At 43.2% G+C, this 26,677-nt stretch overlaps 1 protein-coding gene across 1 annotated transcript in view; it reads left to right on the top strand.

Moving 5' to 3' along the window:
* The first annotated feature begins 3,302 nt into the window (after positions 1-3,302).
* chrna8 (cholinergic receptor, nicotinic, alpha 8) overlaps positions 3,303-26,677 on the top strand; it is a 90,533-nt gene continuing 67,158 nt past the window's right edge. Inside the window, exon 1 of the mRNA XM_059553213.1 lies at positions 3,303-3,433. Within this exon, the coding sequence (XP_059409196.1) occupies positions 3,361-3,433 (73 nt within the window). The 5' untranslated portion in view covers positions 3,303-3,360. The remainder of the gene's footprint in view (positions 3,434-26,677) is intronic.

Raw genomic sequence — 26,677 nt, 5'->3', positions numbered from 1 at the left:
AACAGATGGCAGCAAATCCCACTCTAATGACACTGGTTGCAAAAACGTTTATCTTTATGACTAACATCCACTGTGAGGGAGCTTTGATATGCATATTAAATATAGTGTGCGCTTAAAAATAAAAAATACCGTGATTCACTGAGATATAACACTACACTGCAACTTTCTCGGAGGGTGTTAACTACAGTTTTGGCCTAAATCCTGTCCTTGATCTTTTTGGGTATGAATTACTACATCTAACTGATATTTCCAAATATGTATCGTTCTAGTATGGAGCCAGGCCTAATGTCTTCAAGTCTCAGAACTGCATGAATCAGGAAAAAAGTAACAAACTATTTCTCTAGTCTGATACTTTGTTCAAGTGTGTTTGAGTGATTAACCAGCTTGTTAAAACTTTACATAGAAACCAATGTGTTTCTTACTCTTTGTTACTGTGGTAACATGTTCCAAAAAGGAATCTGCTAAAAGTAGCATACTCAATTAATCTGAAATGACATCATGTCATTCTGTGTAAATCTTTATAAATCTTTATATATAAAAATACACTGTGTTTTGTGTTATCTTGAGCATGGAGTATTTTAAATGCCTCTGAATTAAGGAAACGCAAAAGTACAAGTTATTTAAAAAATGCATTTAATTTAAAGTGAAATCAGGATTCCAGTTAAGCTATTCTTTCTTTCTTTCCTCATCTCTTCTCTTTGAGTTGATTAAGGGTCAGAAAAGTTAAATTCTGTTCCTCTCTTTTCTACAACTTTTTTTTCTTCACCTTATGCCCTCCAATCTTTGAAGCTTCAACTCCACTCATATTCTATCTCATATAATGAAAGGTGAGAGACTGAGAGAGTAAAAGAGAGAAAAAGATATGGAAACCTTGATAGTGTGCCCATTGGGGTCTTCTCTGAGGTTATAGGTCATTTAATATAATTCTGAGCCTGTTATACTTCCCAGCACATCGCTTTTCTTTCTTTCTCTCTTTCTATGCTTATGAGATTTTTAATTTCTGCCTTGTCTTTTGATTCTGAAAATGACATTCTAAAAATTCTAAAATCAACAAAAGGTTTATAACTAAGAATCATATTATTATTATTATTATTATTAGCAATATTACATTCATTTTATTGGGGGTACATAGTGTTGGGTTTATAATCTATTATACAACAATAGTTTTGAAACATTCCATATTAAAATGTATAAAATACAGTAAAAGTGTTCTAATAGAAAAATTATTTCTTTATGAAAGTAGATTTTTAAGATTTATCACAAATTAAAATCTTTCAAAAGCAAGATTTGCATGGCTTTAGGTTATATGCCAGTGAGGACAGAGTAAATGGCCTGTGACTCTGACAAGAAAAGAAAAGAACAATACAATAAAAGTTAGTTAATGCGCTCTGAGTCGAGCTGATGGTGCACAAGGCTTGTCTCTACACCCCCCCCCCCCACTCCCCAACTGTTCTCTGCTCTCGTCTGATGCTGAGAGACAGTTATGCAAAGTTTGTGGATGCCATGAGAAGGAAAGAAGAGGGAGAGGTCATATACCGGTGTCTGCCACCGATGGGGTTTTGGGGACTGTCAGATTCAATGCCTTGCTCTTTCATTCATAGTACTGTGTGAGAACCAACGTCTGCCGGGGCACCAGTGTGTGATGAATCTGTTTGCAATTCATGCAGCTGCAAACTGCAGCACACTGTAAAATCATATGTGCTCTGAGGGCCGATTCAATTTTGCCAGTCTGTAACATCAAGCAGTACAATAGTGTGTGAAATAGTTTTTAATGATAATCGTTTTGTATGGGTAAACTATATGATAAGCAGGTTTTTGTTTAATTATCACATGGGATTACACTTTATTAGACAGAGAATGTATTTTATTGTATTCCATACTCTTTCCATAATATTGTTTTCTCCAGTTAGATAGCCAGTGCACAAATCAAGAACAGTTTACAAGCGAAAACAGTCTAAAAAAAGTTCTTAACAAATATGTTGGTGGATGTGTGAGGACAAGGAGATGGACTTCAGTGGATCCATTGGTGAGCATGTGAGGTAATGCAAAATTTCTCCAAATCAGTTCCAATAAACAAACTTATAGTATCTACATCTTGGATCATCATAGTTTTAAAATAGCAGTTGGCTAAATAAGTAAATAATGAAATTACACCAGTAGATTTGAACTGAAATGTTGAACTGTGTTCTTGGGACAAGAGTCAGGTTGGAAACAATTGTAACATTGATATCAGGATGAAGTTGTTACATGTGATCTCATTAATTTATACAGTTCATTAATTGGAACTTCATTATTGATGATTTCATTTGTAACTTTCCATTAATTTTTTTTTTTCTGAGAGATTTATCTTTCTTTTTTTGCTTGAGATGTATTACTCCACATTCAAGAATTTTCTAGATTGTATCAACATGTTTTAAGTGCACTGAATATTTTCCCCTAAGCAATAAGGCTGAAAATATTAAATAGCTTTTTGTAGTCAAGACTTCAAGGTGTTTATATAGTAACTGACTTCCCAAAAAATAATGTACCCTGAAAAAATATTCACTGGAGTAAATGTGTGACAACTAGACCTGGTTGGCGCTAACCTTACAGTATAACGGACTACATCATTTGGACTTCAGGGACATTGGGTCGTGAACAACATGGCTTTAAATGCATTGCTCAGTGGCACAGTAGGCTAGTGACAGGAATCATGAATTAAACTTCAGTGTTTAGAACAGCGACCTTCAGATTATCCGTTCCCGTCTTTAACCTCTAAAATAAATTAACGAGAGGAATGTAATACTTAAGATTTAGTGCACCGATCAGAAACACCTGATGATGCATACTCATATTTATAAATCCTCACTGAACCAAATAATGATCCATGAAGAACACTAATAAAATAGGGTTTAAATCTCCCCTCGGATTCAATACTTATAAATGTAAATTTTACAAGCATCATGTCGCGCTTGCAGCATATTATCCATAGCAAGTGAGTGAAATAATTCCTGCAGTTAGCGTGTATCCAGATGGCGTCTTTACGCATAATGTCAGAGCGCGCGCCAGTTTCGTAAATCGTTTATGTTTTGTTATGCAGTGTGATTAGATTCTTCTTGGCAGAGATTGATAAACCACAGAAAAAGACAGTTAATGGGTCACCGTTTAAGGATAACATGCTGATTATAGACAGGCTGCTTTGCATTGCATTGTGGTCACAAATGTGATTAAGAAATTAAAAGCAAAAGAGAGAGAGAGAGAGAGAGAGAGAGAGAGAGAGAGAGAGGGCGCGCAAGTGTTACCTACCTCTGCACACAGCTCGGATGCTGACAGACTAAAGTTTCGTCGGTTTGTTTGTACAAGGAACTTCCCATTACAGGAATGATGCAGAATCAAAGATATTTTGGAATTCTACACCTTGGAATTTTGATATGGACGTCATTTTGTATTAAAGGTAGGTGCTGCTGCTTTTTTGCTAAAGTAATTTGCGCAACTTAAAATTTAATCGTAAAAGTGAACTCCGTGTGCATCAAGGTGCTTTTACTTTGGTGTTGTTGTAAACTGTTACTTCTTGTTAGCTTGAATATACGTGAAGTATGACAAAAGAGTTACTAAATTAAAGCGAGGATTGATCATTTCACTGTAGAAATATATGAGCATGTGTGTTTATCTTTGTGTAAAGCTTCTCAGAGTGTCTGAGTGCGATTTACCTTGCAGCACCTCGACCCTTTAATAGCCTACTCCATAACATCTGGCATGATCGCACTGACGCATGCTCATCACTGACAAAAATACCGCACAATATCCTTAGGTTTTCTCGCTATTACGCCAATGTGAGACGCCAGCAAACATTGCAAGGACGGGATGAAAGAAATCCTTTATGACCTATAATTAAAGTATATTATGGGTTAACTCATTGCATGAGTGTATGGGTATGCGCACGCATCAAGTGCATGTCTCTATGCTCGCCTTATCTCGGTACTTTCAATTACGCCTCTTACAATAAATCTGTGATGACCGAGGGGTGTTATGCTAAAACGACATTTAATATTGATTAGCTCTAAAAAAAATTCTTAGCTGACACAGAAAGTAGCCCCCAAAAGAAATCAAAGTAGCCTACCAACAACCACTGCGTAAACACAAGTACAAACAAGTGAAATGTCCCATTATCAAATCAGCACCCTTGCATCATCACTTAGCCAATCAAATTTGAGGAATGGAAAAAAAAATTCTACAATCCACCACACTTACACATTAGCATTGGAACTGGAATTGCTCCTCTGAATAATAACCTGTCAAATAGAGAACTTGGTTTGTGACTTTTCGGATTAGTAACACATTCCATTCCTGAAAATGGTCTCTTTAATTCCCTTACGGCCGAAGCATGATTACATTTATTTGATTGATTTTGTCTGGACATTCACAAAATAAGAGGGGATCAATTTGGGGATTTCCATTCTTACCATTTAAGGTGTGGGATTCCCTTAAACTATTTACAGAGGTAAAACTAGATCACTGCCCTTAGTATTTCAACAAAATTACTTTAGTTTATGACTCTGGTCAGCTATATGCCAATTAAGGTAATATTGTAGACTGAGTTGGCAGATTTCTTTAAAAGGTACAGTAAAATAGGTGAAACAAATGGCCTTGGATTGCTGGACCTCTGTTGTCTTTCTATAAAATAATAAGAAAATATGATATAATACATATTTTTAAGTCACAAGGAAATTGACCATTGTTATTTTTTTAACGGAATACTGCAATGTATATCTGACTTATATATTTTCTTAATTTATGTGCCCTCTTAATCAATAACCAATGCTTTTAAAAGCATTGAAAATACCAATGACGGTTTGTTGTTTTGACATAAGTAACGTACTGGAAATGAACAACCTACACAAAACCCAGACCTGAACCCTATTGAACAGTGAGCCAGACCTTATCATCATGTCAGTAACGTAACTCACTGATTGTATCAATATTTACTTTAAGAGTAATGCCAAAAAAATATTCATCCTTCCCTTTGCTTCCACACTTCTAAGAAGCTTTTCCACTAGGTATTGGAAGAATGACGCAATGATTTGATTTATTCGGATGCAAGAGCATCATTGATATCAGGCTCTGATGTTAAATAAAGGGGGCAGGGGCTTGACTGACAGCTGGTGTTCCAGTAAATTGCAACGGGGTCCATTGTGGTTCAAGTCTGACCTTCTACATCAAATCCAGTAAACTACTTCTATATAAACCTCACATTTGTGAACTGTGTTATTGCATGATGTTGCATTAAGTTTTGCTGGTCATGTATTTCATATGCCTAATCATATGCTGTTTAATGTTGCCAAGCAACATAACTTTGCATATTAATGTAAAATTAACTAATGTGCAGATACAGGTGTGAATATATCAGCTGTGGTGTCATGCATGGTGTATTTTAGCATTTAGACTTGCATGTAGATCTGTTATAATGCGAGTAACAATTAGCCTAAACAGACAGTTGTTTTAAAGGTGCCTGAAAGAGTTCTACACTAATTTTTCCAAAGATATTATATAGTTTTTTGGATATACCTGGGGTTCGCAATCCTGATCCTGCAGATCTATTGCAGAGTTCAGTTAAAATCCAATACACCTAATGATCAAGTCTTCCGCAAAACTTAATGAATTACATTAATTTGATTATTAGTTCCATGCGCATCTGATTTGCCATTTACTTTTGAAAAGATGGTGGTCTGTTAATATGATATTTTTGTTTTCAGCTTGCCCCATATGCAGTGTTGGGGAGTAACTAGTTACATGTAACGGCGTTACGTACTTTAATTACAAAATTATTGTAACTGTAATTAGTTACAGTTACTAAGAAAAAATGAGTAATTAAATTACAGTTACTTATGAAATTTTTAACGATTACAAAGGGGATTACATTTGAATATTTACACACATCCACATACAGATTTAACTGATTTCTTTCCCAAATTGCACTGACTATTCCGAGACATACCGCCCTAATAATTTCCGGGATGCGGAAATACAGTCTGGTTTGTAGAATCCAGTCATAAAAACGGAATGCCTAACGCGGACGGAATATGCCACATTTTGGATGACTAAATCAAAAGTAGGTCAGTACACTTGAATCAAAACAGGCAATATAAAGCCCCAAAAATGCAATATATGACTTGCACATTCTGCCTGTCTGTGGAAATCAGGCGCGGACTGGACACCGGGAGAACCGGGACAATTCCCGGTGGCCTGGCAGCCGATTTTGCCCCACTATTTAATATCATTATTGTATAATTGCCTGCCGAATGTACTAAAGCGATCATTTGCGAATCCGCCATTTGATAATTAAATCTCTAATAAGTCATGAATTTTTAGTTATGACTCGCGCGCTCTCCGCGCCTCCGCCAAACGGTTTGGATCAGACTCAGAGTAATCAATGCGAGAGAGAGAGAGAGAGAGAGAGAGAGAGAGAGAGAGAGAGAGAGAGAGAGAGAGAGAGAGAGAGAGAGAAAATAGAGTGGATTGCTGGAGCAGAGAAACAGAACTCCTGTTCAGGGTTTCAGGTCAGTTTCATCTGTAAAGATGCTTTTTTGTCTTTGTTTTTTTTATTTATTTAATCAAGCAGCAGCACGTTGCTCATCAGTCATCACTCAAAATACTATATAAAGGACATCATTATTATCTGTTGTAATATTACAGTAGTAATTTAGCTGAAAAAAATTTCCGATTTTTTTTTAATAGGTTTAGGGGGAGCTACGACAGACAACAACACAACCCTTACGAAAATTAACATTTTAATATTTAACTATAAATCCAGGTTACTGGTTACTATTGTTTAAATGTGATAACCAAAAATGTAAAAATATTTTACGAATGTATTTATTTAAAAATAAATACAAATCCATTTGCAAAAAAAAACAAGGTTATTTTACTTTTATGTAGGCTAATAAAAGCATGGTAATTTTTTGTAAGGGAAAAACATGACTCGTGTACAGTATTAGGATTTTTCTATAAAGATATTGTAGTATTGTAGAGTATTGTATTGTAAAGTATAGTTTTGTTCAATATTGAGTATTAAAGTCATGAGAGAGATGGATAACAGGGCAAAATAAAGAGACTGAAGAGAAAAATGGAAGTGAAGGTGCAGTTCAGGAGAGAACTTTTAATTATTTTGCATGTCCCCACATTAAAGATTTAAACCTTTTTTATGTCAGGTCCATACAAAAAATAGTTTTGTCCATGAATTTGTTTGTATGAGTTTGAATTTTTCAGTCTGAATTTCTTTTCCCAGTCCGCCCCTCCTGTAAATTAATGGCAAAGACATGGTTTCATTTACTACACATAGGCCTACTGAAGCTCGCAGTGTTTTCAACCTCTGCCGCCTCAATATAGGAGTACACGATCACATAAACATAATTTCTAGAACTGCTCTGTGTCACTTCATGTGCATTTTACTTATTTTGAGAAAACTATCATCATATACAGAGACAGCAGTTTCAAAAAAACACCAATGTTTCAGGAGTTTATTACACAGAATACGTCACATGCTTATTAGATAACTGTATTTAAGTTGATGTATATGCTTTTATTTATTATTCTTTAATTTCACAAATTTAGAAAAGTAATCAAAAAGTACTCAAAAGTAATTAGTTACATTACTTTATTAAGTAATTGAAAAAGTTACACTACTATTACATTTTAAATAGGGTAACTTGTAATCTGTAACCTATTACATTTCCAAAGTAACCTTCCCAACACTGCCCATATGTGAAGTGAAAAACAGAAAAAAAGACGTACTCTGGTGTTGGATTTACTTTCACTCTGAAATTGTTAGTAAATTAGTAAATTACACAAAAACAGGTTTTCATACTTTCCCCAATTACTTAGAAAAATAATTGTATTACAGTGTAGATGAGACATTATAAGATAGAGAAGAATAGAGAGTGTGGTGTTTTTTTTAAGTGCATTAACAGCAACAAGTGACATTTTTATGCGATGAAGTTGGGAAGCCAGTGACTTCTGTATGCAATCATCACTTCAATCATCAAGCCAGCAGCAATTGGCAGGCAGCAGAGTGAGACAAAGAGAAGTGTAACATGCTCGGTTGGGGTTGCTGAAGACCAAATGCACATTTTCAAAGGTTGATTGTGCATATAGGAAAAAAGCATTGCAGCAGTCAGTCAAGATAGGACAGATTTAGTTTGCCTAATAATGTAGAGGTACCAAACATTTCATTCTAGGTATAGTATTTATCCTCTTTTCACAAACACACATACAGACACTACTTTGAGGAATATTTCTTTCAAAATGTTCCATTTGATATCCATCACAAAATACTAATTACTGTTACGTCTGGTTACGGAAAGAAAGGCAGAGAATCCAACAGCGAGTAAATAACAGAAGTTTAATTATACTCAAGTACTCGTAAATGACAATAGACAGCTTCACTGGACAAAGCACAGACGAGTGAAGTCGGGCTCTGAAGCAGGCAGGCAGGCTGAGGTTACCACTGCTCAGGACAACGACGCAGGGATGCAATGACCGAACCAAACCGGCCGAATGCCGGAATCTGGAACGAAGAGTGAAGACCAGGAAGCACATGAACAGCCGGAACCCCAGACACACTGAAATGATCTGACAACACGGCTGGGTGAGAAACAGGTTTAAATAGCAATCAATTTGGAGACATGGAATGCGGGGTGAACCCTCCTGTATGCGGGAGGTAGCTCCATGTGTAACGACACCTCTGGACAAAGGCGTGAGCGGAGGGGACCGCGACCTTGGATTCCAGAGTGGGAAAATTGGTGGCTGGTAACCTAGACTACACTTAAATGGAGATAGGCCCATAGCTGACACTGGCAACGAGTTATCACCCTGGAGCCCAAGACTGGTTTCCCACTGAAGCTAAGCAGGGCTGAGCCTGGTCAGTACCTGGATGGGAGACCTCCTGAGAAAACTAGGTGGCTGCTGGAAGAGGTGCTAGTGAGGCCAGCAGGGGGTGCTCACCCTGTGGTCTGTGTGGGTCCTAGCGCCCCAGTGTAGTGATGGGGACACTATACTGTCAACAAGCACCGTCCTTCGGATTAGACGTTAAACCGAGGTCCTGACTCTCTGTGGTCATTAAAAATCCCAGGATGTCTTTCGAAAAGAGTAGAGGTGTGACCTCGGCATCCTGGCTAAATTTGCCCATTGGCCTCTGACCATCATGGCCTCCTAACAATCCCCATATCTGCTGATTGGCTTCATCACTCTGTCTCCTCTCCACCAGTAAGCTGGTGTGTGGTGGGCGTTCTGGCGCACTATGGCTGCCGTCGCATCATCCAGGTGGATGCTGCACACTGGTGGTGGATGAGGAGATACCCCCAGACTATGTAAAGCGCTTTGAGTGCCTAGAAAAGTGCTATATAAATGTAATGAATTATTATTATTATTATGTGCGTACTCTGACTCCAGGAGGAAGGGTTCTTAGAGACCAAACATCGCAACACTCTCTCAAGATCCTGGTTGGCCCGCATGGTTTGGCCATTGCTCTGGGGATGGAAACCCAAGGACAGACTAACCGTAGCCCCCAGTAATTTACAAAATTTGGATACAAATTGGGGCCCCCTGTCGGAGACCACTTCCATCGGAAGGCCATGTCAACTAAAGACGTGATCTATGACAGCCACTGCTCTCTCCTTGGCAGAAAGTAATTTGGGCAAGGGAATGAAATGAACCACTTTCGAGAACCTGTCCACAAGTAGTTGGCTGAAATTATGAATGAAACGTCTGTAAAAATTGGTGAACCCCAGAAACCTCTGCAGGGCCTTGCAGGAGATCAAAGAGTCTGCGGGCCGCCTCACGGCCCAACACCGCTTGGTCAAACACCCGTCTCATCTCCTCTTGGAGTACCTGGAATGAGGAACAGCAAGGATCGTTATTCTCCCACACCGCCGTCCTCCAAAGAGCCACACGCCCCGACAGCAGGTTAAACACCAACGTCACTCTGGATCTCTCAGTGGAAATGTTACAGATTGCAGGGAGAAGAATAATGAGCATCTAGTCAGAAAAGCTCGACACAGCTCTGGCTCACCTGCATATCTCTCCGGCGTTGGTATCCTGGGCTCGTGCTGGCTGGTGATAGTAGTAGGGTTGGGGGTAACAGGCGTCTTAGCTATTGAATTTGGGTAGTGAGCTCGGACACCTGCGTCACTAGAGCTTGTTCTGCCTGAGCGGTGGTGGAGACCTGTTCCTCCTGATGATACATACGTTGGTTGCTGGTCCTGAGGTATTCCTGAAGCTCTGCCATTCTCGCTGGATCACAATGCAGATGGACTTCACTCTTTTTTCGACTTTTGTCTCTGGGCTTCCCACTGCTAACTCCGTGAAGCACTATAATTCCATGCTTTCCTCACTTTTGGATGAGTTCGCACCTGTGCGAGAACGGCTTGTTACTTTTAGGAAACCCTCTCCATGGTTTACCCCGGATTTACGTTTAATGAAAGCTGCCAGAAGACAATTAGAACGGCAGTACAAAAAATCTGGCCTGACGGTGCACAGGCTTCTTTACACTGAACAACAGTCTGCTTACCATTCTGCTTTGAAAACTGCACATAAGAGCTACTATTCAAGCATCATTGGTAACGCTGCAACAAATTCTAAATCGCTGTTTAAGACTGTTGACAATCTTCTCAAACCAACTAAGGCCGTTGTTAATTCCTCTGTTGACCAGTGTAATAAGTTTCTTCATTATTTCACTGGTAAGGTTGAGGGTATATATAGCACTTTAAATACCATCACTCCTCTTGAGCTAGTTAATATCCAGCCTTCAAACTTCCCAACTACTACCTTTTCAAACTTCTCAAACTGAAATGGTCGGAGATGATTTTATTATAAGTAGTGAAGTCCATGAACTCTACAACCAGTATTTTAGTTTCGGTTCCCTGCTCGGTCATTATGAACTGCCTTGCATCAATCTGCCCTTTTATGACTTCAATTGTGAACTTGTCATTGACTTCTGGAATTGTTCCTCCAGAACTAAAAATAGCTGCCATTACACCAGTTCCTAAGAAGACTGGTTGTGATGTATCTGATTTATCCAATTACAGGCCGATTTCTAACCTCCCATTCTTGGCTAAAGTTCTTGAGCATTGTGGCTGTTCAGTTAAATAATCACCTAGCTCTGAACAGTCTCTTTGAACCTTTTCAATCTGGGTTCAGAAGAGGGCATAGTACTGAAACCGCTTTAATTAGGGTCGTAAATTATCTTCTTATTGCGGCGGATTCCGCTGCATGCAGTATTTTGGTCTTGTTAGACCTCAGTGCTGCTTTTGACACTATATGTCACTCTCTTCTGCTTGACAGGCTGGAAAATTGGTTGGGTCTTTCTGGAGCTGTCCTCAATTGGTTTCGGATTTATTTAACGAATCGTGCCCAGTTTGTTGGCTTGGGTAACTACAAATCAGATACCGTGCCTGTTCGACAGGGAGTTCCTCAGGGTTCAGTATTGGGTCCAATATTATTTAACATTTATATGCTTCCACTTGGGCAGATTATTAGGAAACATGGTCTTGGGTATCACTGCTATGCGGATAATACGCAGATTTACATCACCACTAGTCCTGATGTCCATTCCTCATTAATAGCTTTGCGTGGTTGTTTAGTAGAGATCAGTATCTGGATGCATAACAACTTCCTGAAGCTGAATGGCTCCAAAACTGAACTGATGCAGATTGGTACAGTGGCGGCTACTCGTAAGGCCGAGCAGATCAGTTTGATTGTTGATTCCTGTACGGTAATCCCCACTTCACAGGTGTGAAATCTTGGTGTCATTTTTGATCCACAATTATCATTTGAAAATTCTAAAATCTCTAAAACTGCATTTTTCCACCTGAGAAACATAGCTCGACTTAGACTTCAACTTTTCTGTCTTTTGCAGACACAGAAAGGCTTATACAGGCCTTCATAACAACTAGGTTAGATTATTGTAATGCCTTGTTCTCTGGCCTTCCAGCTAAATCGTTGAGCAAGTATATATACAATTATATACAATTATACAATTATATACAAAATTCTGCCACTCGTGTGCTCACTTGTACTTCTCCTCGTGAACACATTACACCAGTTCTTTCACAATTACACTGGCTTCCCGTAAATGCAAGAATTGATTTTAAAATTCTTATTTTAACATACAAGGCACTTCATGGGACTGCACCTGAGTATCTTTGTGATCTCATCAGTCCTTATATTCCATCACGCTCTCTTCGCTCTTCACTTCACCAGCCATCATGTAAGCTAAAGACCATGGGGGAAAGAGCCTTTTCATACAAAGCCCCTAAGCTATGGAATGTGCTTCTTCTGTCCACCAGAAATGCACCAACGTTGGGAGATTTTAAAAAGTTGATTAAGTCACATTTATTCAAGACTGTCTTTCTCTAATGAATTGTTGTATTGCTTTTGGTGTTTTGTTTTATTTTATTTATTAATTTATTACTGTAGCGCTTTGGGTTTAAGAAAAATGCATTACAAATAAAATGTATTATTACAGTATTATTATTATTATTATTATCCATCAATGGTCAGCACAGACTGCTATAGAGGCATCAGTGTCAGTATTTAGTATTATTTACACTGGACTTCATTAGTAAAAAGATAAATACATTTTTAAACTATATTGTTTCTACTATTATACTATTTATGATTACAACAACTGTAATGTTAGGTTATTATGATTAATTACAGAAATATGTGTGATTAAATAATTATTTTCTTTAATAAATGGACAACCCTGCTTCTACCACCTTATCTAGATGCTACAGGTGGATAGTTAAAGTTACTTAAGCTAATGTTTCAATGTGTGACATTATTTAGGCACTAGAAAACTGAGAGCATGATAATAAAAGATTAGTAACTTTCCAGGGTTTGCTGCTTCACCAATATTCTCTCTTCCCTCTGCCACCTTTAGCCCAGTACTGACATTACTGAATGAATTTATTAGGAAAGCGTGCTTTTTGTTTTACTCTTTCCTCCGTCTATATATTGTTTTTCATCAAGGGAAGAGTAGAGTGATAGTCATTCAGGTTTGAAAGGCAGATATTCATCGCTAATCTGGACTATAACACAATCTACAGAGAGTGAGCTGGCATGGCATGAGGTGAAACTTGATGTGTTATTACACCGGATGATTTGATGTTTGAGTCAAAGAATATCTTGTTCCTGATAAGGCTTCCATATAAAATGGTTTGCTTTTTCCTTGGTGGAGAAGAAGAGTAATTTACAGCGTTTCTGATTCTGATCTAACTTGTGCTGCCATAATCATACTTGGATTGACATAAATCCCCATAAAAGGCCTGGACTGTGAGTAAGCAAACACACAATACACACACACACATGCAAAGAACAGTCTGATCCATTCCAGCAGAAGTGGTAATAAGAAAAAGAAGAGCTTGAGTAATTGAAAAAAAAACAAAGCAAAAACAAAGTCTGTCTTTTTCAAAGTTGTTTAATTCTCTCCTAAACTGTTTTCCCTCTCTCACAGACTTAAAGTACAGGCATTTTTCTCTTTCACTACAGTGGTTTTCAGCTGGTGGGTGAAGACCAAAATGTGTCAAAATATATAATATTTTGTTAATGCAAATAATAAAATGGAACAATTAATCTCATGCATAGAAACTATAGAAAAATGATTAGACTTATTGAAGTAAATGAAAATGCTCCCCAATATGTCCAATCAAATGGAACAGTATTTTGTCACAAAATGATTTGTCGCCTGAGAGTCAAACATTTAAAAAAGTAAAATTTACTTTACATCCCTTCATCCTCAAAAACTATTAACAAACCTTCGCAAAGTAGTAAAAAAAAATTCCAATGCATTTAATACAGGTTCTATCACGCTACGCTGCCAGAAGGAACACAGGGTCGAGAATAATCAAGAGCGTCTTTATTAAACCAACACAGGGGTAAATCCAACATGGAACACAGGAGGAAGACACATGTACTGACTTGTAGACCTGACAAACAAAGACTGAAAGGACATGGGTTTTAATGACAGCTAACGAGGGACTAAGGAACTAATCAGACACACCTGGGAACTAATCAATTAAGGAGGGACAGAAACTGGGTCACACAGGTTACTGGAGAATTGGAAGCCCCCGCAGGGCTGGACGAGGAAACCAAGGATGAAGGAGGGCTGGACGAGACCAGCGGAGACGACAGAGAGAGGAGAGGGGACAGGTCAACTTCCAGTTCCAATTCCCAGTCTATGAGATCCACTTCCTCATTTTGTACCTTTGGCGCACCATATCCAGCTCACTCTCAGCCGCAGTGCAGGGGATGGATATCCTCTCCATGCTCACTCTGTCCGTGTCCTACTCCCTCATGGGAGGCGGTGTTGCCGGCTCACACACCTGGTTTGACGTCACGGAGTGTGGCTCCGCAGTGATCCTCAGCTCTATCGCTCTATGTGGCAATGGCTCATTGGTTGCGGTGTGCTCTGGCATGCGCTCCGCACACCGGGGAGATGGTGGGCTGGGCTCTGGGTCCGGAGTGGACCTGGCGAGGTCCTCCATCAGGCAGATGGTGAGATGTGACCCATTTCTCGCCAGAGTCCACTCCACAAATGCAGTGAATTCCTCCCGAGGACCATCTTCGGACGACAACGCTCTGCACTCGGAGTTCAGGCTGGCATTATAGAATGAGCAGAATGCATCGTCCGAGTAGCTGGTGATGTTAGCTAGCAGTAGGAACTGTCTCATATGGTCCTCAAAAGAACGTCCTTCCTCCTCCAGCAGGAGGATTCTGGGCGAAGGAGTGGATCCATGGACACAACACTACGGAAAAAAAAAGGACTGAGGAAAACAAACCGAGGGGAGAAACGCAATTTAAACAGTTTTGTGGATTGGGTCTTCTGTCACGCTACGCTGCTGGAAGGAACACGGAGTCGAGAATAATAGAGAGAGTCTTTATTCATCCAACACAGGATAAATCCAACATGGGACACAGGAAGAAGACATACGTATTGACTTGTAGACCAGACAAACACAGACTGAGAGGACATGGGTTGTAAAGACAGGCTAACGAGGGACTAAGGAGACACACCTGGGAACTAATCAGACACACCTACGAACTAATCAATTAAGGAGGGACAGAAACTGGGTCACACAGAACATAGGGAATGGAACACATGCAGGGAAAACACAACATTATGAGTCCAGGGGTGTGACAGGTTCTCTTGGAAAAAGAAAAACAAACACCATAAAAAAAGTTTATTGTAATTATTATTAAGTATATAGTTGCTGTTTTAATAATATATACTGATATATTGTTGTTATAGGAATAATGCACTTCAAAGTTTGATCCAAAATCCCCCAAAAATCCTAAAGCAAAACCAGTTGAGAACACACTGTCTTTCTATTCTCAGTTCTCTTTTTCTCTTTCACGTCTTTTACATTATGTCCAACTTTCTCTTTTTACAAGTCTCACTGTCACAAAGCTTCCATTGAGATGTCTTTGCTATTATGTTTCACCATTTGCATGAAATTCAATAAATCACCAGTCACACCATCACTGTCAGGTTCAGCTTGCTGATCTCATAGCCCCGTGTCCCCCCTGGAGTCTCCTTGATTGTTATTTGGGGTTTAACACTGTATGCTAGCACTCAAGTGTGAGGAAAAGTTGAGGGCTTGTTTCCCAGGCAGGCTAAAGTGACATATACTTGTTCCAGTCTTTTAAAATATGTAATATCAGTCTGTCCCACATTGTGTTTCAAAGATTCTGTTTGCTTAGCTTTGAGTTTACACGGCAGCTGTTGTATTTGTTTACCCAGTTCCTTCATGATTTGTGTGTGTGTGTTTTAAATGTTCCTAATTAGCTAGCTAGCTAGATTGATATATAAATAAAAATAAAAATCAATACAAATGACTTATTTGAGTGACACTTTCACACAGTGTACATAGAAAAGATTTTAAAACGTCCACCAAGTATGAACATAAAAGAGCTTTTTATTGGTTTATTTTAGTCATCCCTTTTTTATAAACCATTTTATTGCCATATTTATCTTTTAAACATCTTGTGCTTGCAAATTTGAAAAAAAAAAAAAAAATGGGTTAGTTAACCCGAGGCAATAGAGGGTTAATCAATGACGGCATATACATAGTAATGAGAGTGTGCCGGCCAGTGGGAAAAAGACTTTTAAATAAGCAATGAAATTTAGATGTGACCAGGATAGAGTTAGTCTGAAACACTCTCTTTCTTGGTCTCTATCACAATCTTTTATGTACCTGAAATATGCATTTCAATCACGTTCACCAGACACTGCATAACCCTCAGGCTGAGATGGGCCTGAAGCCCAAACACTTATTCCATTAGAATGAATTAGGGTAATCTGGAACACCAAATCTCTGATGTGTACATTTCACAAGCAACTTAGTGTATGTTAACTCTACACTTATTTGAAATGCCAAATGCCTTGCTTTCAGTGTTAATGAGAGTAGACAGCTGCAGTCTGGGGAGGAGGAGGAAAAAGAGCAGGCAAATCAGACAAATCTCAAATCTCATGTGGATCAGCAATCTACATGAGGATTTTTTCATATTTCTTCTGACCAATTAAGTGCATGCAGTAGAACATGTAGTCCAATTTATATAGTTTCACCAGTATATGTGTCTTCTGTGTCAGAATATGTGTTTCTCCATTTTAGTGTTAAAAAAGCATTTCTAACTGGCATACAACTGTGGTGTACCACCAGTGGTTCATCTGTGCAAATTGTTCATTTCAAATCCTTGCAGGGTTATCATCAAGTGATCTTGATCATATTTTAAATAAAAGACCACTGAAATGTACTTAAACTTCATAAGGTTACAATGGTGGCCTTAGGGTCTTAGGTACTATGTACCTACATCAAAAACTAAGTACAATGTATTTATAGTGTTCATGATGTATTACAAAACACTTCAGCTGCTATTGAGAGGATAGGATACAGTTAGGGACAGGTTTGGTGGTAATGTTAGGTTTAAGGGTGAATTAAGGTATAAGGGATTGGTCAAAAGTGTAATTAAGAATGAAATTACAGAAATATTTACAGATGTAATTACAAGCCAGTGTTTAAAAATGTAAGTACATAGTAGATAAAGCCACTTAATATAAAGTGGGACCAGAAACTTAAATTAAAAACTTTACTTGAAGGTGCATTTTAAATAATTGTTTTAATAATTTTTGGTAACACTTTATTTTAAAGTGTCCTTGTTACACATGTTACATGCACTTACTATTATAATAACAATAAAATATGCATAATTACATGCAAATAACCCTAAACCAAACCCTAATCCTAACCCTGTCACGGTTCGTGAACGCACCGTCTCCAGCTGTAGTCATGTTATGTCATGTTGATTGGTTCATGTGGGTGTGGCCACTGATCGCCTGATCAGCGGCAGGTGCATCTCATTCCAACCGCCTATATAACGCCCTGTCTTTCGTCTCCTGTTTGTCAGATCGTTGTTTGAGGTCCATGTGTTGATGTCTGTTCGTGCTCCGGTGTTCCTGTCCTTGCCCTGTTTCCTGTTCGGTCTACTTTGGATTATCACAGTCACTCACGGATTATCACCACGGATCACCGATCTACCACCACCGTCATCTCTACCAACGCACTCAAATCACCTACCCACCTGTCTGTGCTGCCATCGTGGTTCCTGCGTCACTCACCAGCATTCATCCATCACAACTCCTGTCAATAAACTACCTTTACTTGCATCTGCCTCCTGTCCTCCATTGTTAGCGTCACAGAACGATCTGACCAACATGGAGGCAGCGAGTAATCAACCTTCCTCCCTCGAAGTTTTCCTCAGCGCCAGTGTTCGGAGGATGGACTCCCAGGAGCGGACCCCTAACGACACTGGTCGCGCGGTTCAGGCTTTAGTGACGCAGGTGTCCGAGCTCACCCAACAGTTCCAGCTATTACGAGCTCCCACTGCGCCACTCACACCGCCTGCTCCACCAGCCCCATCGGAGGTCCCCTCCCAGCCGGAACCACGCCTCCCGATTCCGGAAGCGTACTCGGGTGAGCCCGACTATTGTAGAGCTTTCCTTAACCATTGTGATATGCATTTTGCCCTCCAGCCTAGAACCTTCGCCAGTGAGAGGGCCAAGGTGGCCTTCGTTCTGACCCTGCTCTCTGGGAGGGCGGCATTGTGGGGAACAGCGGTGTGGGAGAACCAGGACCCTTGCTGCGCCTCGTTCCAGGCGCTCTCCGCCGAGATGAGACGGGTCTTTGATCGGGCCGCCGCAGGACGGGAGGCGGCCAGGAGGCTGGCGGAGTTACGCCAGCACGAGAGATCCGTCTCGGACTATTCCATCGAGTTCCGGACCCTGGCGGCGGAGTGCCATTGGAACGAGGAGGCGCAGTGGGACATGTTCCTGCATGGGCTGGCTGACCGCGTCCAGAGGGAGATCTACGCCCTGGACCTTCCCCCGTCGTTCAATGGACTTATTGAGCTGGCCCTTCGGGTCGATGCACGTCTGGCACGGATGGAGAGGAGGGGGCTACTCAACACCCCATCCAGGGGACCGGCAGACGTGCGGTTCAGCGGCGGGGACGTGGCCAGCCCCGTCTACGATCACGAGCCCATGCAGGTAGGGCGAGCTCGGCTTTCCCGGGAGGAGAAGGAGAGGCGGAGGTCCCTGGGCCTTTGCCTTTACTGCGGGGGAGCCGGACATCGAGCCCACGCCTGTCCGGTAAAAGGGCCAGGCCTGGTAGTACGCATGAGGCTACTATCGGGTGGGATCTCCGCCGAGAAGACCTCATCATCATCATCACCATCATCTTCTACGCTCCTCCCGGTATGGCTGCGGTGGTCAGCACAGACACATCACTGTCAGGCACTACTGGATTCCGGGGCTGAGGGTAACTTCATGGACAGCACATTAGCCCACAAGCTCCACATTCCCCTCAGACCTCTTCCGCACCACATCACGGTTCACGCCCTCACTGGTCAGCAACTTCCCACCATATCATACATCACTGAAGACATTACACTCATCACCTCTGGCAATCACTCTGAGACCATCTCTTTTCACATCCTTGACTCTCCCCTGGCACCCATTGTCCTCGGACACCCTTGGCTTCTCCTCCACAACCCTAGCATTGACTGGCTCTCTAACTCCGTTTTGTCTTGGTGTAAAAGATGTCATGAGTCTTGTCTAGTGTCTGCCTGTCCGTCTGTGTCTGTGTCTGTGTTGCAGGAGGAGGCGGTGGATTTGTCTAACGTGCCCGCTGAGTACCTCCATCTGAAGGAAGTGTTCAGTAAGTCTCGGGCTGCTTCTCTTCCTCCGCATCGTCCTTACGACTGTGCCATAGATTTACTATCAGGTAAGTCTCCGCCTAAGGGCAAACTCTATTCACTTTCTGTTCCAGAGAGGGAGGCTATGGAGAAATATATTTCTGATTCTCTAGCTTCTAAATTCATCCGCCCTTCCTCTTCTCCTGCGGGGGCGGGGTTCTTTTTTGTGGGAAAGAAGGACGGATCTCTGCGACCTTGTATTGATTACCGGGGACTGAACAACATCACGGTAAAGAATACTTATCCTTTGCCGTTGATGTCTTCGGCCTTCGAGAGGTTGCAGGGAGCGTCAATTTTCACAAAACTGGACTTACGCAATGCGTATCATTTGGTTCGGATCAGGGAGGGGGATGAATGGAAGACCGCTTTTAACACCCCCAGAGGGCACTTTGAATACTTGGTTATGCCCTTTGGGCTCTCCAACTCCCCAGCGGTCTTCCAGGCACTTGTCAACGACGTGCTGCGAGATATGATCGATCAGTTCATTTATGTCTACCTGGACGACATATTGATTTTTTCTTCGTCTCTCCAGGAACATGTGCAGCACGTCCAACGAGTGCTTCAGAGGTTGCTAGAGAATGGGCTTTTTGTCAAGGCGGAGAAATGCGAATTTCATGCACAGTCAATTCCATTTTTGGGGTATATCGTGTCGACTGAGGGAATACGCATGGATCCCGAGAAGGTTAAGGCTGTGGTAGAATGGCCAAGCCCAGATTCCCGTAAGGCCCTACAGAGGTTTCTGGGGTTCGCTAACTTCTACCGGCGTTTTATTCGCAACTTCAGCCAACTAGCCGCACCTCTGACCGCCTTGACCTCCGCCAAGACTGCGTTCAGGTGGTCGGACACAGCTGAGGCTGTGTTTGCCAAACTGAAGAGCCGTTTCATTTCAGCCCCTATTCTGATTACCCCTGACCCTACACGTCAGTTCGTGGTGGAGGTCGACGCATCAGAGGTGGGGGTAGGAGCGGTGTTATCTCAACGTTCTCCCTTAGACGACAAGGTCCACCCTTGCGCGTATTTTTCATATCGTTTATCTCCGGCAGAACGAAATTATGATATTGGTAACCGAGAATTGTTGGCAGTTAAGATGGCATTAGAGGAATGGCGACACTGGTTAGAGGGATCGGGGGTTCCTTTTATAGTATGGACTGACCACAAGAATTTAGAGTACATTAGCACCGCCAAGAGGTTGAACTCCAGGCAGGCTCGGTGGGCACTTTTTTTCGGACGTTTTGACTTTACTATCTCGTACCGCCCGGGTTCCAAAAATATCAAACCTGATTCTTTGTCGCGTATTTTTGACCATTCCGAACGCCCGTCCACTCCCGAGTGTATTTTTCCTGAGACATTAGTGGTCTCCACTCTCACATGGGAGATCGAATCGAAGGTCAGAACGGCCTTAGAAGGGGTAACGCCTCCGCCCGGGTGCCCACCGAACCGTTTATTTGTGCCGGAGGGATTAAGGTCCAACGTTATCCAGTGGGGACATTGCTCGAATGTAGCTTGCCATCCAGGGGTTAACCGTACTAGATTTTTAGTCAAGCAACGATTCTGGTGGCCACTTATGGCTCGCGACATTCACAGTTTTGTTTTGGCTTGCTCGGTTTGTGCCACTGGTAAGACTTCCAATCGGCCCCCTGATGGGTTACTCCAACCGCTGCCGGTTCCTTCGAGACCCTGGTCCCACATCGCTCTAGATTTTATTACCGCCCTCCCACCCTCCCAGGGAAACACGGTAGTTTTAACCGTGGTGGACCGGTTCTCGAAGGCGGCCCACTTTATTCCCTTGCCCAAATTACCCTCAGCCAAGGAGACAGCGTTGACCGTCGTAGACCACGTCTTTCGTTTACATGGCCTCCCGATAGACGTGGTTTCCGACAGGGGACCCCAATTTGTGGCTAAATTTTGGCAAGAATTCTGTAGACTACTGGGAGCGACTGTAAGTCTGTCCTCAGGGTTTCACCCCCAGAGCAATGGTCAAACCGAGAGAGCCAACCAAGATTTGGAAAGGGTGTTGCGATGTTTGGTCTCCAAGAATCCTTCCTCCTGGAGCCAACAATTGTCTATGGTGGAGTACGCCCACAATACCTTACCAGTATCAGCTACGGGCCTATCTCCTTTTGAGTGTAGTGTAGGTTACCAGCCACCTATTTTTCCCAGTATGGAATCCGAAGTTGCGGTCCCCTCCGCTCACGCCTTCGTCCAGAGGTGCCACCGCACTTGGACCAGAGCCCGTGAGACTCTACTCCAAGCGGGGGCGCGCACCAAGGCCAAGGCCGATCGCCACCGGTCTAGGCCTCCCGTATACGTCGTGGGTCAAAAGGTGTGGCTTTCAACCAAGAATATTCCTCTCCGGTCCGTATCTAATAAATTGGCTCCCAAATTTATTGGCCCGTTTACTGTCACCAAAATCATTAGTCCGGTGGCAGTCCGCCTTAAACTCCCTCCTACGTACAGGAGAATTCATCCCGCCTTTCATGTGTCCAAAATTAAGCCCGTATTTCATTCTCCCATTAATCCGCCTACCCCGGTCCCTCCCCCGCCGCGTCTCGTAGATGGGGAGACCACCTATTTGGTAAATCGTATTCTGGACTCTAGAAGGAGGGGACGCGGATTTCAGTACTTGGTGGACTGGGAGGGTTACGGTCCGGAGGAGAGAAGTTGGGTACCTGCCAGGGACATCCTGGATCACTCCCTTATCGATGATTACAATCGACAGGTAAGAGATTCTGGGGACGCCAGGAGGCGTCCTTAGGAGGAGGGGTACTGTCACGGTTCGTGAACGCACCGTCTCCAGCTGTAGTCATGTTATGTCATGTTGATTGGTTCATGTGGGTGTGGCCACTGATCGCCTGATCAGCGGCAGGTGCATCTCATTCCAACCGCCTATATAACGCCCTGTCTTTCGTCTCCTGTTTGTCAGATCGTTGTTTGAGGTCCATGTGTTGATGTCTGTTCGTGCTCCGGTGTTCCTGTCCTTGCCCTGTTTCCTGTTCGGTCTACTTTGGATTATCACAGTCACTCACGGATTATCACCACGGATCACCGATCTACCACCACCGTCATCTCTACCAACGCACTCAAATCACCTACCCACCTGTCTGTGCTGCCATCGTGGTTCCTGCGTCACTCACCAGCATTCATCCATCACAACTCCTGTCAATAAACTACCTTTACTTGCATCTGCCTCCTGTCCTCCATTGTTAGCGTCACAAACCCTAACCATATATTAAGTACATGTAGTTAATTAATATTTCTTAATACCTAAATGTATAATTACACTGTAACAAGGACACCTTAAAATAAAGTGTAACCTATTTTTTATGATGCTTTAAAGAATTACACTTCTCCTGACATACTAAAGCACATGTAAAGTACTTGATTATCATTTAAACTGTAGTGCATGTCACAGTTGGTAAACCGTGATCTCTGGGTTTTACACTTTGTGGGTGAAGTCTGTGTGTTACGCGTCAGCACTGATTAGTTTGTGGGCGTCTCCGTTAATTGTCATCTGCAACAGCTGTCACTCATTACTCATCCCTATATATTGGCTTGTCTAGCGTCTTGTGACCGTGAGAGCGTTGTTTCATGTTTATGACCTATGCTTTGCTTTCTTGTGTGTTTCTGCGTTGGATGTCCGTCTCTCCCCGGAACCCCGTCCACTCTAAGCAACCCACCACCAAGCAACACCACTTACCTTCGGCTCGCTTCCCCGCAGTTCCTGTGTCACCCTCTCCTGCTGCCCACTCACCTCCGCCTTCCGGATTCGTCACTCATCACCACCATCTTGGACTGTGCATTCCTCCCAGCGTTGTTTGTGTCTCAAGTACTGTCTGTATCATTGTCTTCATTAAATATCATTAATCTCGCACTTTCTTCCTGCCACTCCTTCACCCAGTCGTTACAGAATGCTCTCACCAAACATGGAAGCAGCGAGCACCACTTCACTGTCTGAATTCATTCACCACAGCGTCAACCGCATGGATCAGCAGCAGGAGAGCATCGTGAACACCGGACGTGCGATCCAAGCGCTGGTGACACAGGTGTCCGGGCTCACCCAGCGGATTCATCAACTCACCTCTCCCACTGTGCCCACCGCACTGCCTGCGTCGCCCGTCCCCCGGGAGACCTCCCAGGACCACTTCCGGCCAGAGCCGCGACTTCCAGCACCAGAGAGTTACTCCGGTGAGCCAAACTTTTGCAAGACTTTCCTTAACAAATGTTCCATGCATTTTGCATTGCAGCCCCGCACCTTCTCTGGCAGTGCCGCCTTATGGGGGACAGCGGTGTGGGAGAATCAACATCCATGTTGCGCCTTGTTCCACGCCCTCTCCGAAGAGATGAAATGGGTGTTCGATCGAGCCGCGGCCGGCAGGGAAGCCGCTCACCAGCTCTCGAACCTCAAACAAGGAGAATCATCGGTGGCCGACTATTCCATTCAGTTCCGCACCCTGGCGGCCGTGTGCCAGTGGAACGAGGTGGCGCAGTGGGATCGATTCCTGCATGGGCTGACCGACCGTGTTCAGAAGGAGATCTACCTCCTTGAGCTGCCCCCAACGTTCAACGGCCTAATCGACCTGGCACTCTGGGTGGATGCTCGGATTAACCGCCTGTGTAGACAAGTCAGTCCTACACGCCAATACGTCTCTCCGGAAAGGGGCCGCTCAAGTCGAGAGAACATGGTCGGTCCCGTCGACGATCGCGAACCCATGCAGGTGGGTAGAGCTCGGCTTTCCCGGAGGGAGAGAGAGCAGCGGAGGTCCCAAGGACTATGCTTGTATTGCGGTGGCTCGGAGCATTCCATCCATTCCTGCCCGGTAAAAAGAGCCAGCCCGGTAGTAAGTTTGAGGCTACTATCGGGTGGGATCTCCACCGGGAAGTCCTTAACCACATCATCGACTCTCCTTCCAGTGAAACTGTGGTGGGAGAACCACACTCATGACTGTCACGCCCTTCTGGACTCTGGGGCCGAAGGTAATTTCATTGACTCTCTCCTTGCATGTCACTTGAACCTTCCAGTCCTTCCTGTGTCTCATCCCATCCATGTCACCGCACTCAATGGCCAGGAACTGCCACACGTCACCCACTACACTGAACCCATAACTCTGCTCACCTCAGGCAACCACAGTGAAACCATATCCTTTTACCTCATGGACTCCCCTGTAGCTCCCATTGTTTTAGGTCACCCCTGGTTAATCAAACATAATCCACGAGTGAATTGGGGTTCCAACACAGTCACCTTGTGGAGAGAAAGTTGTCATGAGTCTTGTCTGGTTTCTGCTTGTCCTGTTGTGCCTGTTTCTGTCTTTCAGAAAGAGACCATGGTGTTATCAAACGTGCCCGCGGAGTACTTGGACCTGAAGGAGGTGTTCAGTAAGTCCCGTGCTGCTTCTCTTCCTCTGCATCGTCCCTACGACTGTGCTATAGATTTAGTGCCAGGTGAGTCTCCGCCTAAAGGCAAGCTTTACTCTCTTTCTGTTCCGGAGAGGGAGGCCATGGAGAAATACATTTCTGATTCCTTGGCATCGAGGTTCATCCGCCCTTCCTCTTCTTCAGCAGGGGCGGGATTCTTTTTTGTGGGTAAGAAGGATGGTTCTCTGTGACCTTGTATTGACTACCGAGAGCTGAACAACATCACGATAAAGAACACCTATCCGTTACCGTTGATGTCTTCAGCTCTCGAGAGGTTACAGGGAGCATCCGTATTCACAAAATTGGATTTACGTAACGCTTATCATTTGGTCCGCATCAGGAAGGGGGATGAATGGAAAACCGCCTTTAACACCCCTAGAGGGCACTTTGAATATTTGGTGATGCCGTTCGGGCTCTCCAACTCGCCAGGGGTTTTCCAAGCACTCGTTAATGACGCGTTGAGAGACATGGTAGATCAGTTTATATATGTTTACCTGGATGACATACAGATTTTTTCTTCATCTCTCCAGGAACATGTTCAACACGTCAGATGAGTGCTCCAGAGGTTACTCGAGAATGGGCTTTTTGTCAAGGCGGAGAAATGCATATTCCATGCACAGTCTGTCCCCTTCCTAGGGTATATCGTCTCGTCCGAGGGAATACGTATGAATCCTGACAAGGTTAAGGCTGTGATAGATTGGCTATCTCCAGATTCCCGTAAGGCCCTTCAGCGGTTTCTGGGGTTCGCCAATTTTTATCAACGTTTAATTCGTAATTTCAGCCAACTTGTCTCACCTCTGACGGCCTTGACCTCCCCCAGTACTCCGTTCAGGTGGTCGAATGCAGCCGAAACTGCATTTACTGCATTTACGGTCCGAAGTTATTCAGTGGGGTCACTGCTCTAACGTTGCTTGTCATCCAGGTATAAGCCGAACCAAGGGGTTAGTTAAACAACGATTCTGGTGGCCACTTATGGCTCGTGACGTCCACGATTTTGTTTTGGCTTGCTCAGTTTGCGCCAGTGGTAAGTCGTCTAACCGGCCTCCTGATGGGCTTCTTCAACCGCTGTCTGTCCCTTCGAGACCCTGGTCACATATCGCACTAGATTTTGTTACCACCCTCCCACCCTCTAATGGCATGATGGTCGTTTTGACCATAGCGGACCGGTTCTCGGAGGCGGCACATTTCATTCCCTTGCCCAAATTACCTACAGCCAAGGAGACAGCGGTCACTGTCCTAGATCACATCTTTCTGTTACATGGCCTCCCGGTAAACGTGGTTTCTGACAGGGGATCCCATTTCATATCCAAATTTTGGAAGGAATTTTGTAAATTGCTAGGAGCGACGGTTAGTCTGTCTTCGGGTTATCATCCCCAGAGTAACGGGCAGTCTGAGCGAGCCAACCAAGATTTAGAGAGAACGTTGCGATGTTTGGTCTCCAAGAATCCTTCTTCCTGGAGCCAACAACTCTCTATGGTGGAGTACGCTCACAATTCGTTTCCAGTGTCAGCCACGGTCTCTCTCCGTTTCAGTGCAGCGTAGGTTACCAGCCACCAGCTTCTCCTAGTCTGGAATCTGAAGTCGCGGTCCCCTCCGCTCAAGCGTTTGTCCTGAGGTGACACCGCACCTGGACCAGAGACCCTGCTCCGGATGAGGGAGCGCACTAAAGCCAAGGACGATCGCCACCGGTCAAAGCCTCCTGTTTACGTCGTGGGTCAAAAAGTGTGACTTTCTACTAACAATATTCCTCTCCGTTCCGTTTCTAACAAATTAGCTCCCAAATTCATTGGCCTGTTTACTGTCACCAAAATCCAAAATTAAACCCATGTTTTATTCATGTATTAATCCGCCTACCCCGGTTCCCCCGCCGCCGCGTCTCGTAGATGGGGAACCGACCTATTCGGTTAATCGTATTCTGGACTTGAGACGGAGGGGACGAGGATTCCAGTACTTGGTGGACTGGGAAGGTTACGGTCCGGAG

This window comes from Carassius carassius, chromosome 7 (genome assembly GCF_963082965.1).
Source record: "Carassius carassius chromosome 7, fCarCar2.1, whole genome shotgun sequence".
Lineage (NCBI taxonomy): Eukaryota > Metazoa > Chordata > Actinopteri > Cypriniformes > Cyprinidae > Carassius > Carassius carassius.
Note: the sequence above shows the minus strand (reverse complement) of the source record. Positions and strands in the feature narration are given on the sequence as shown.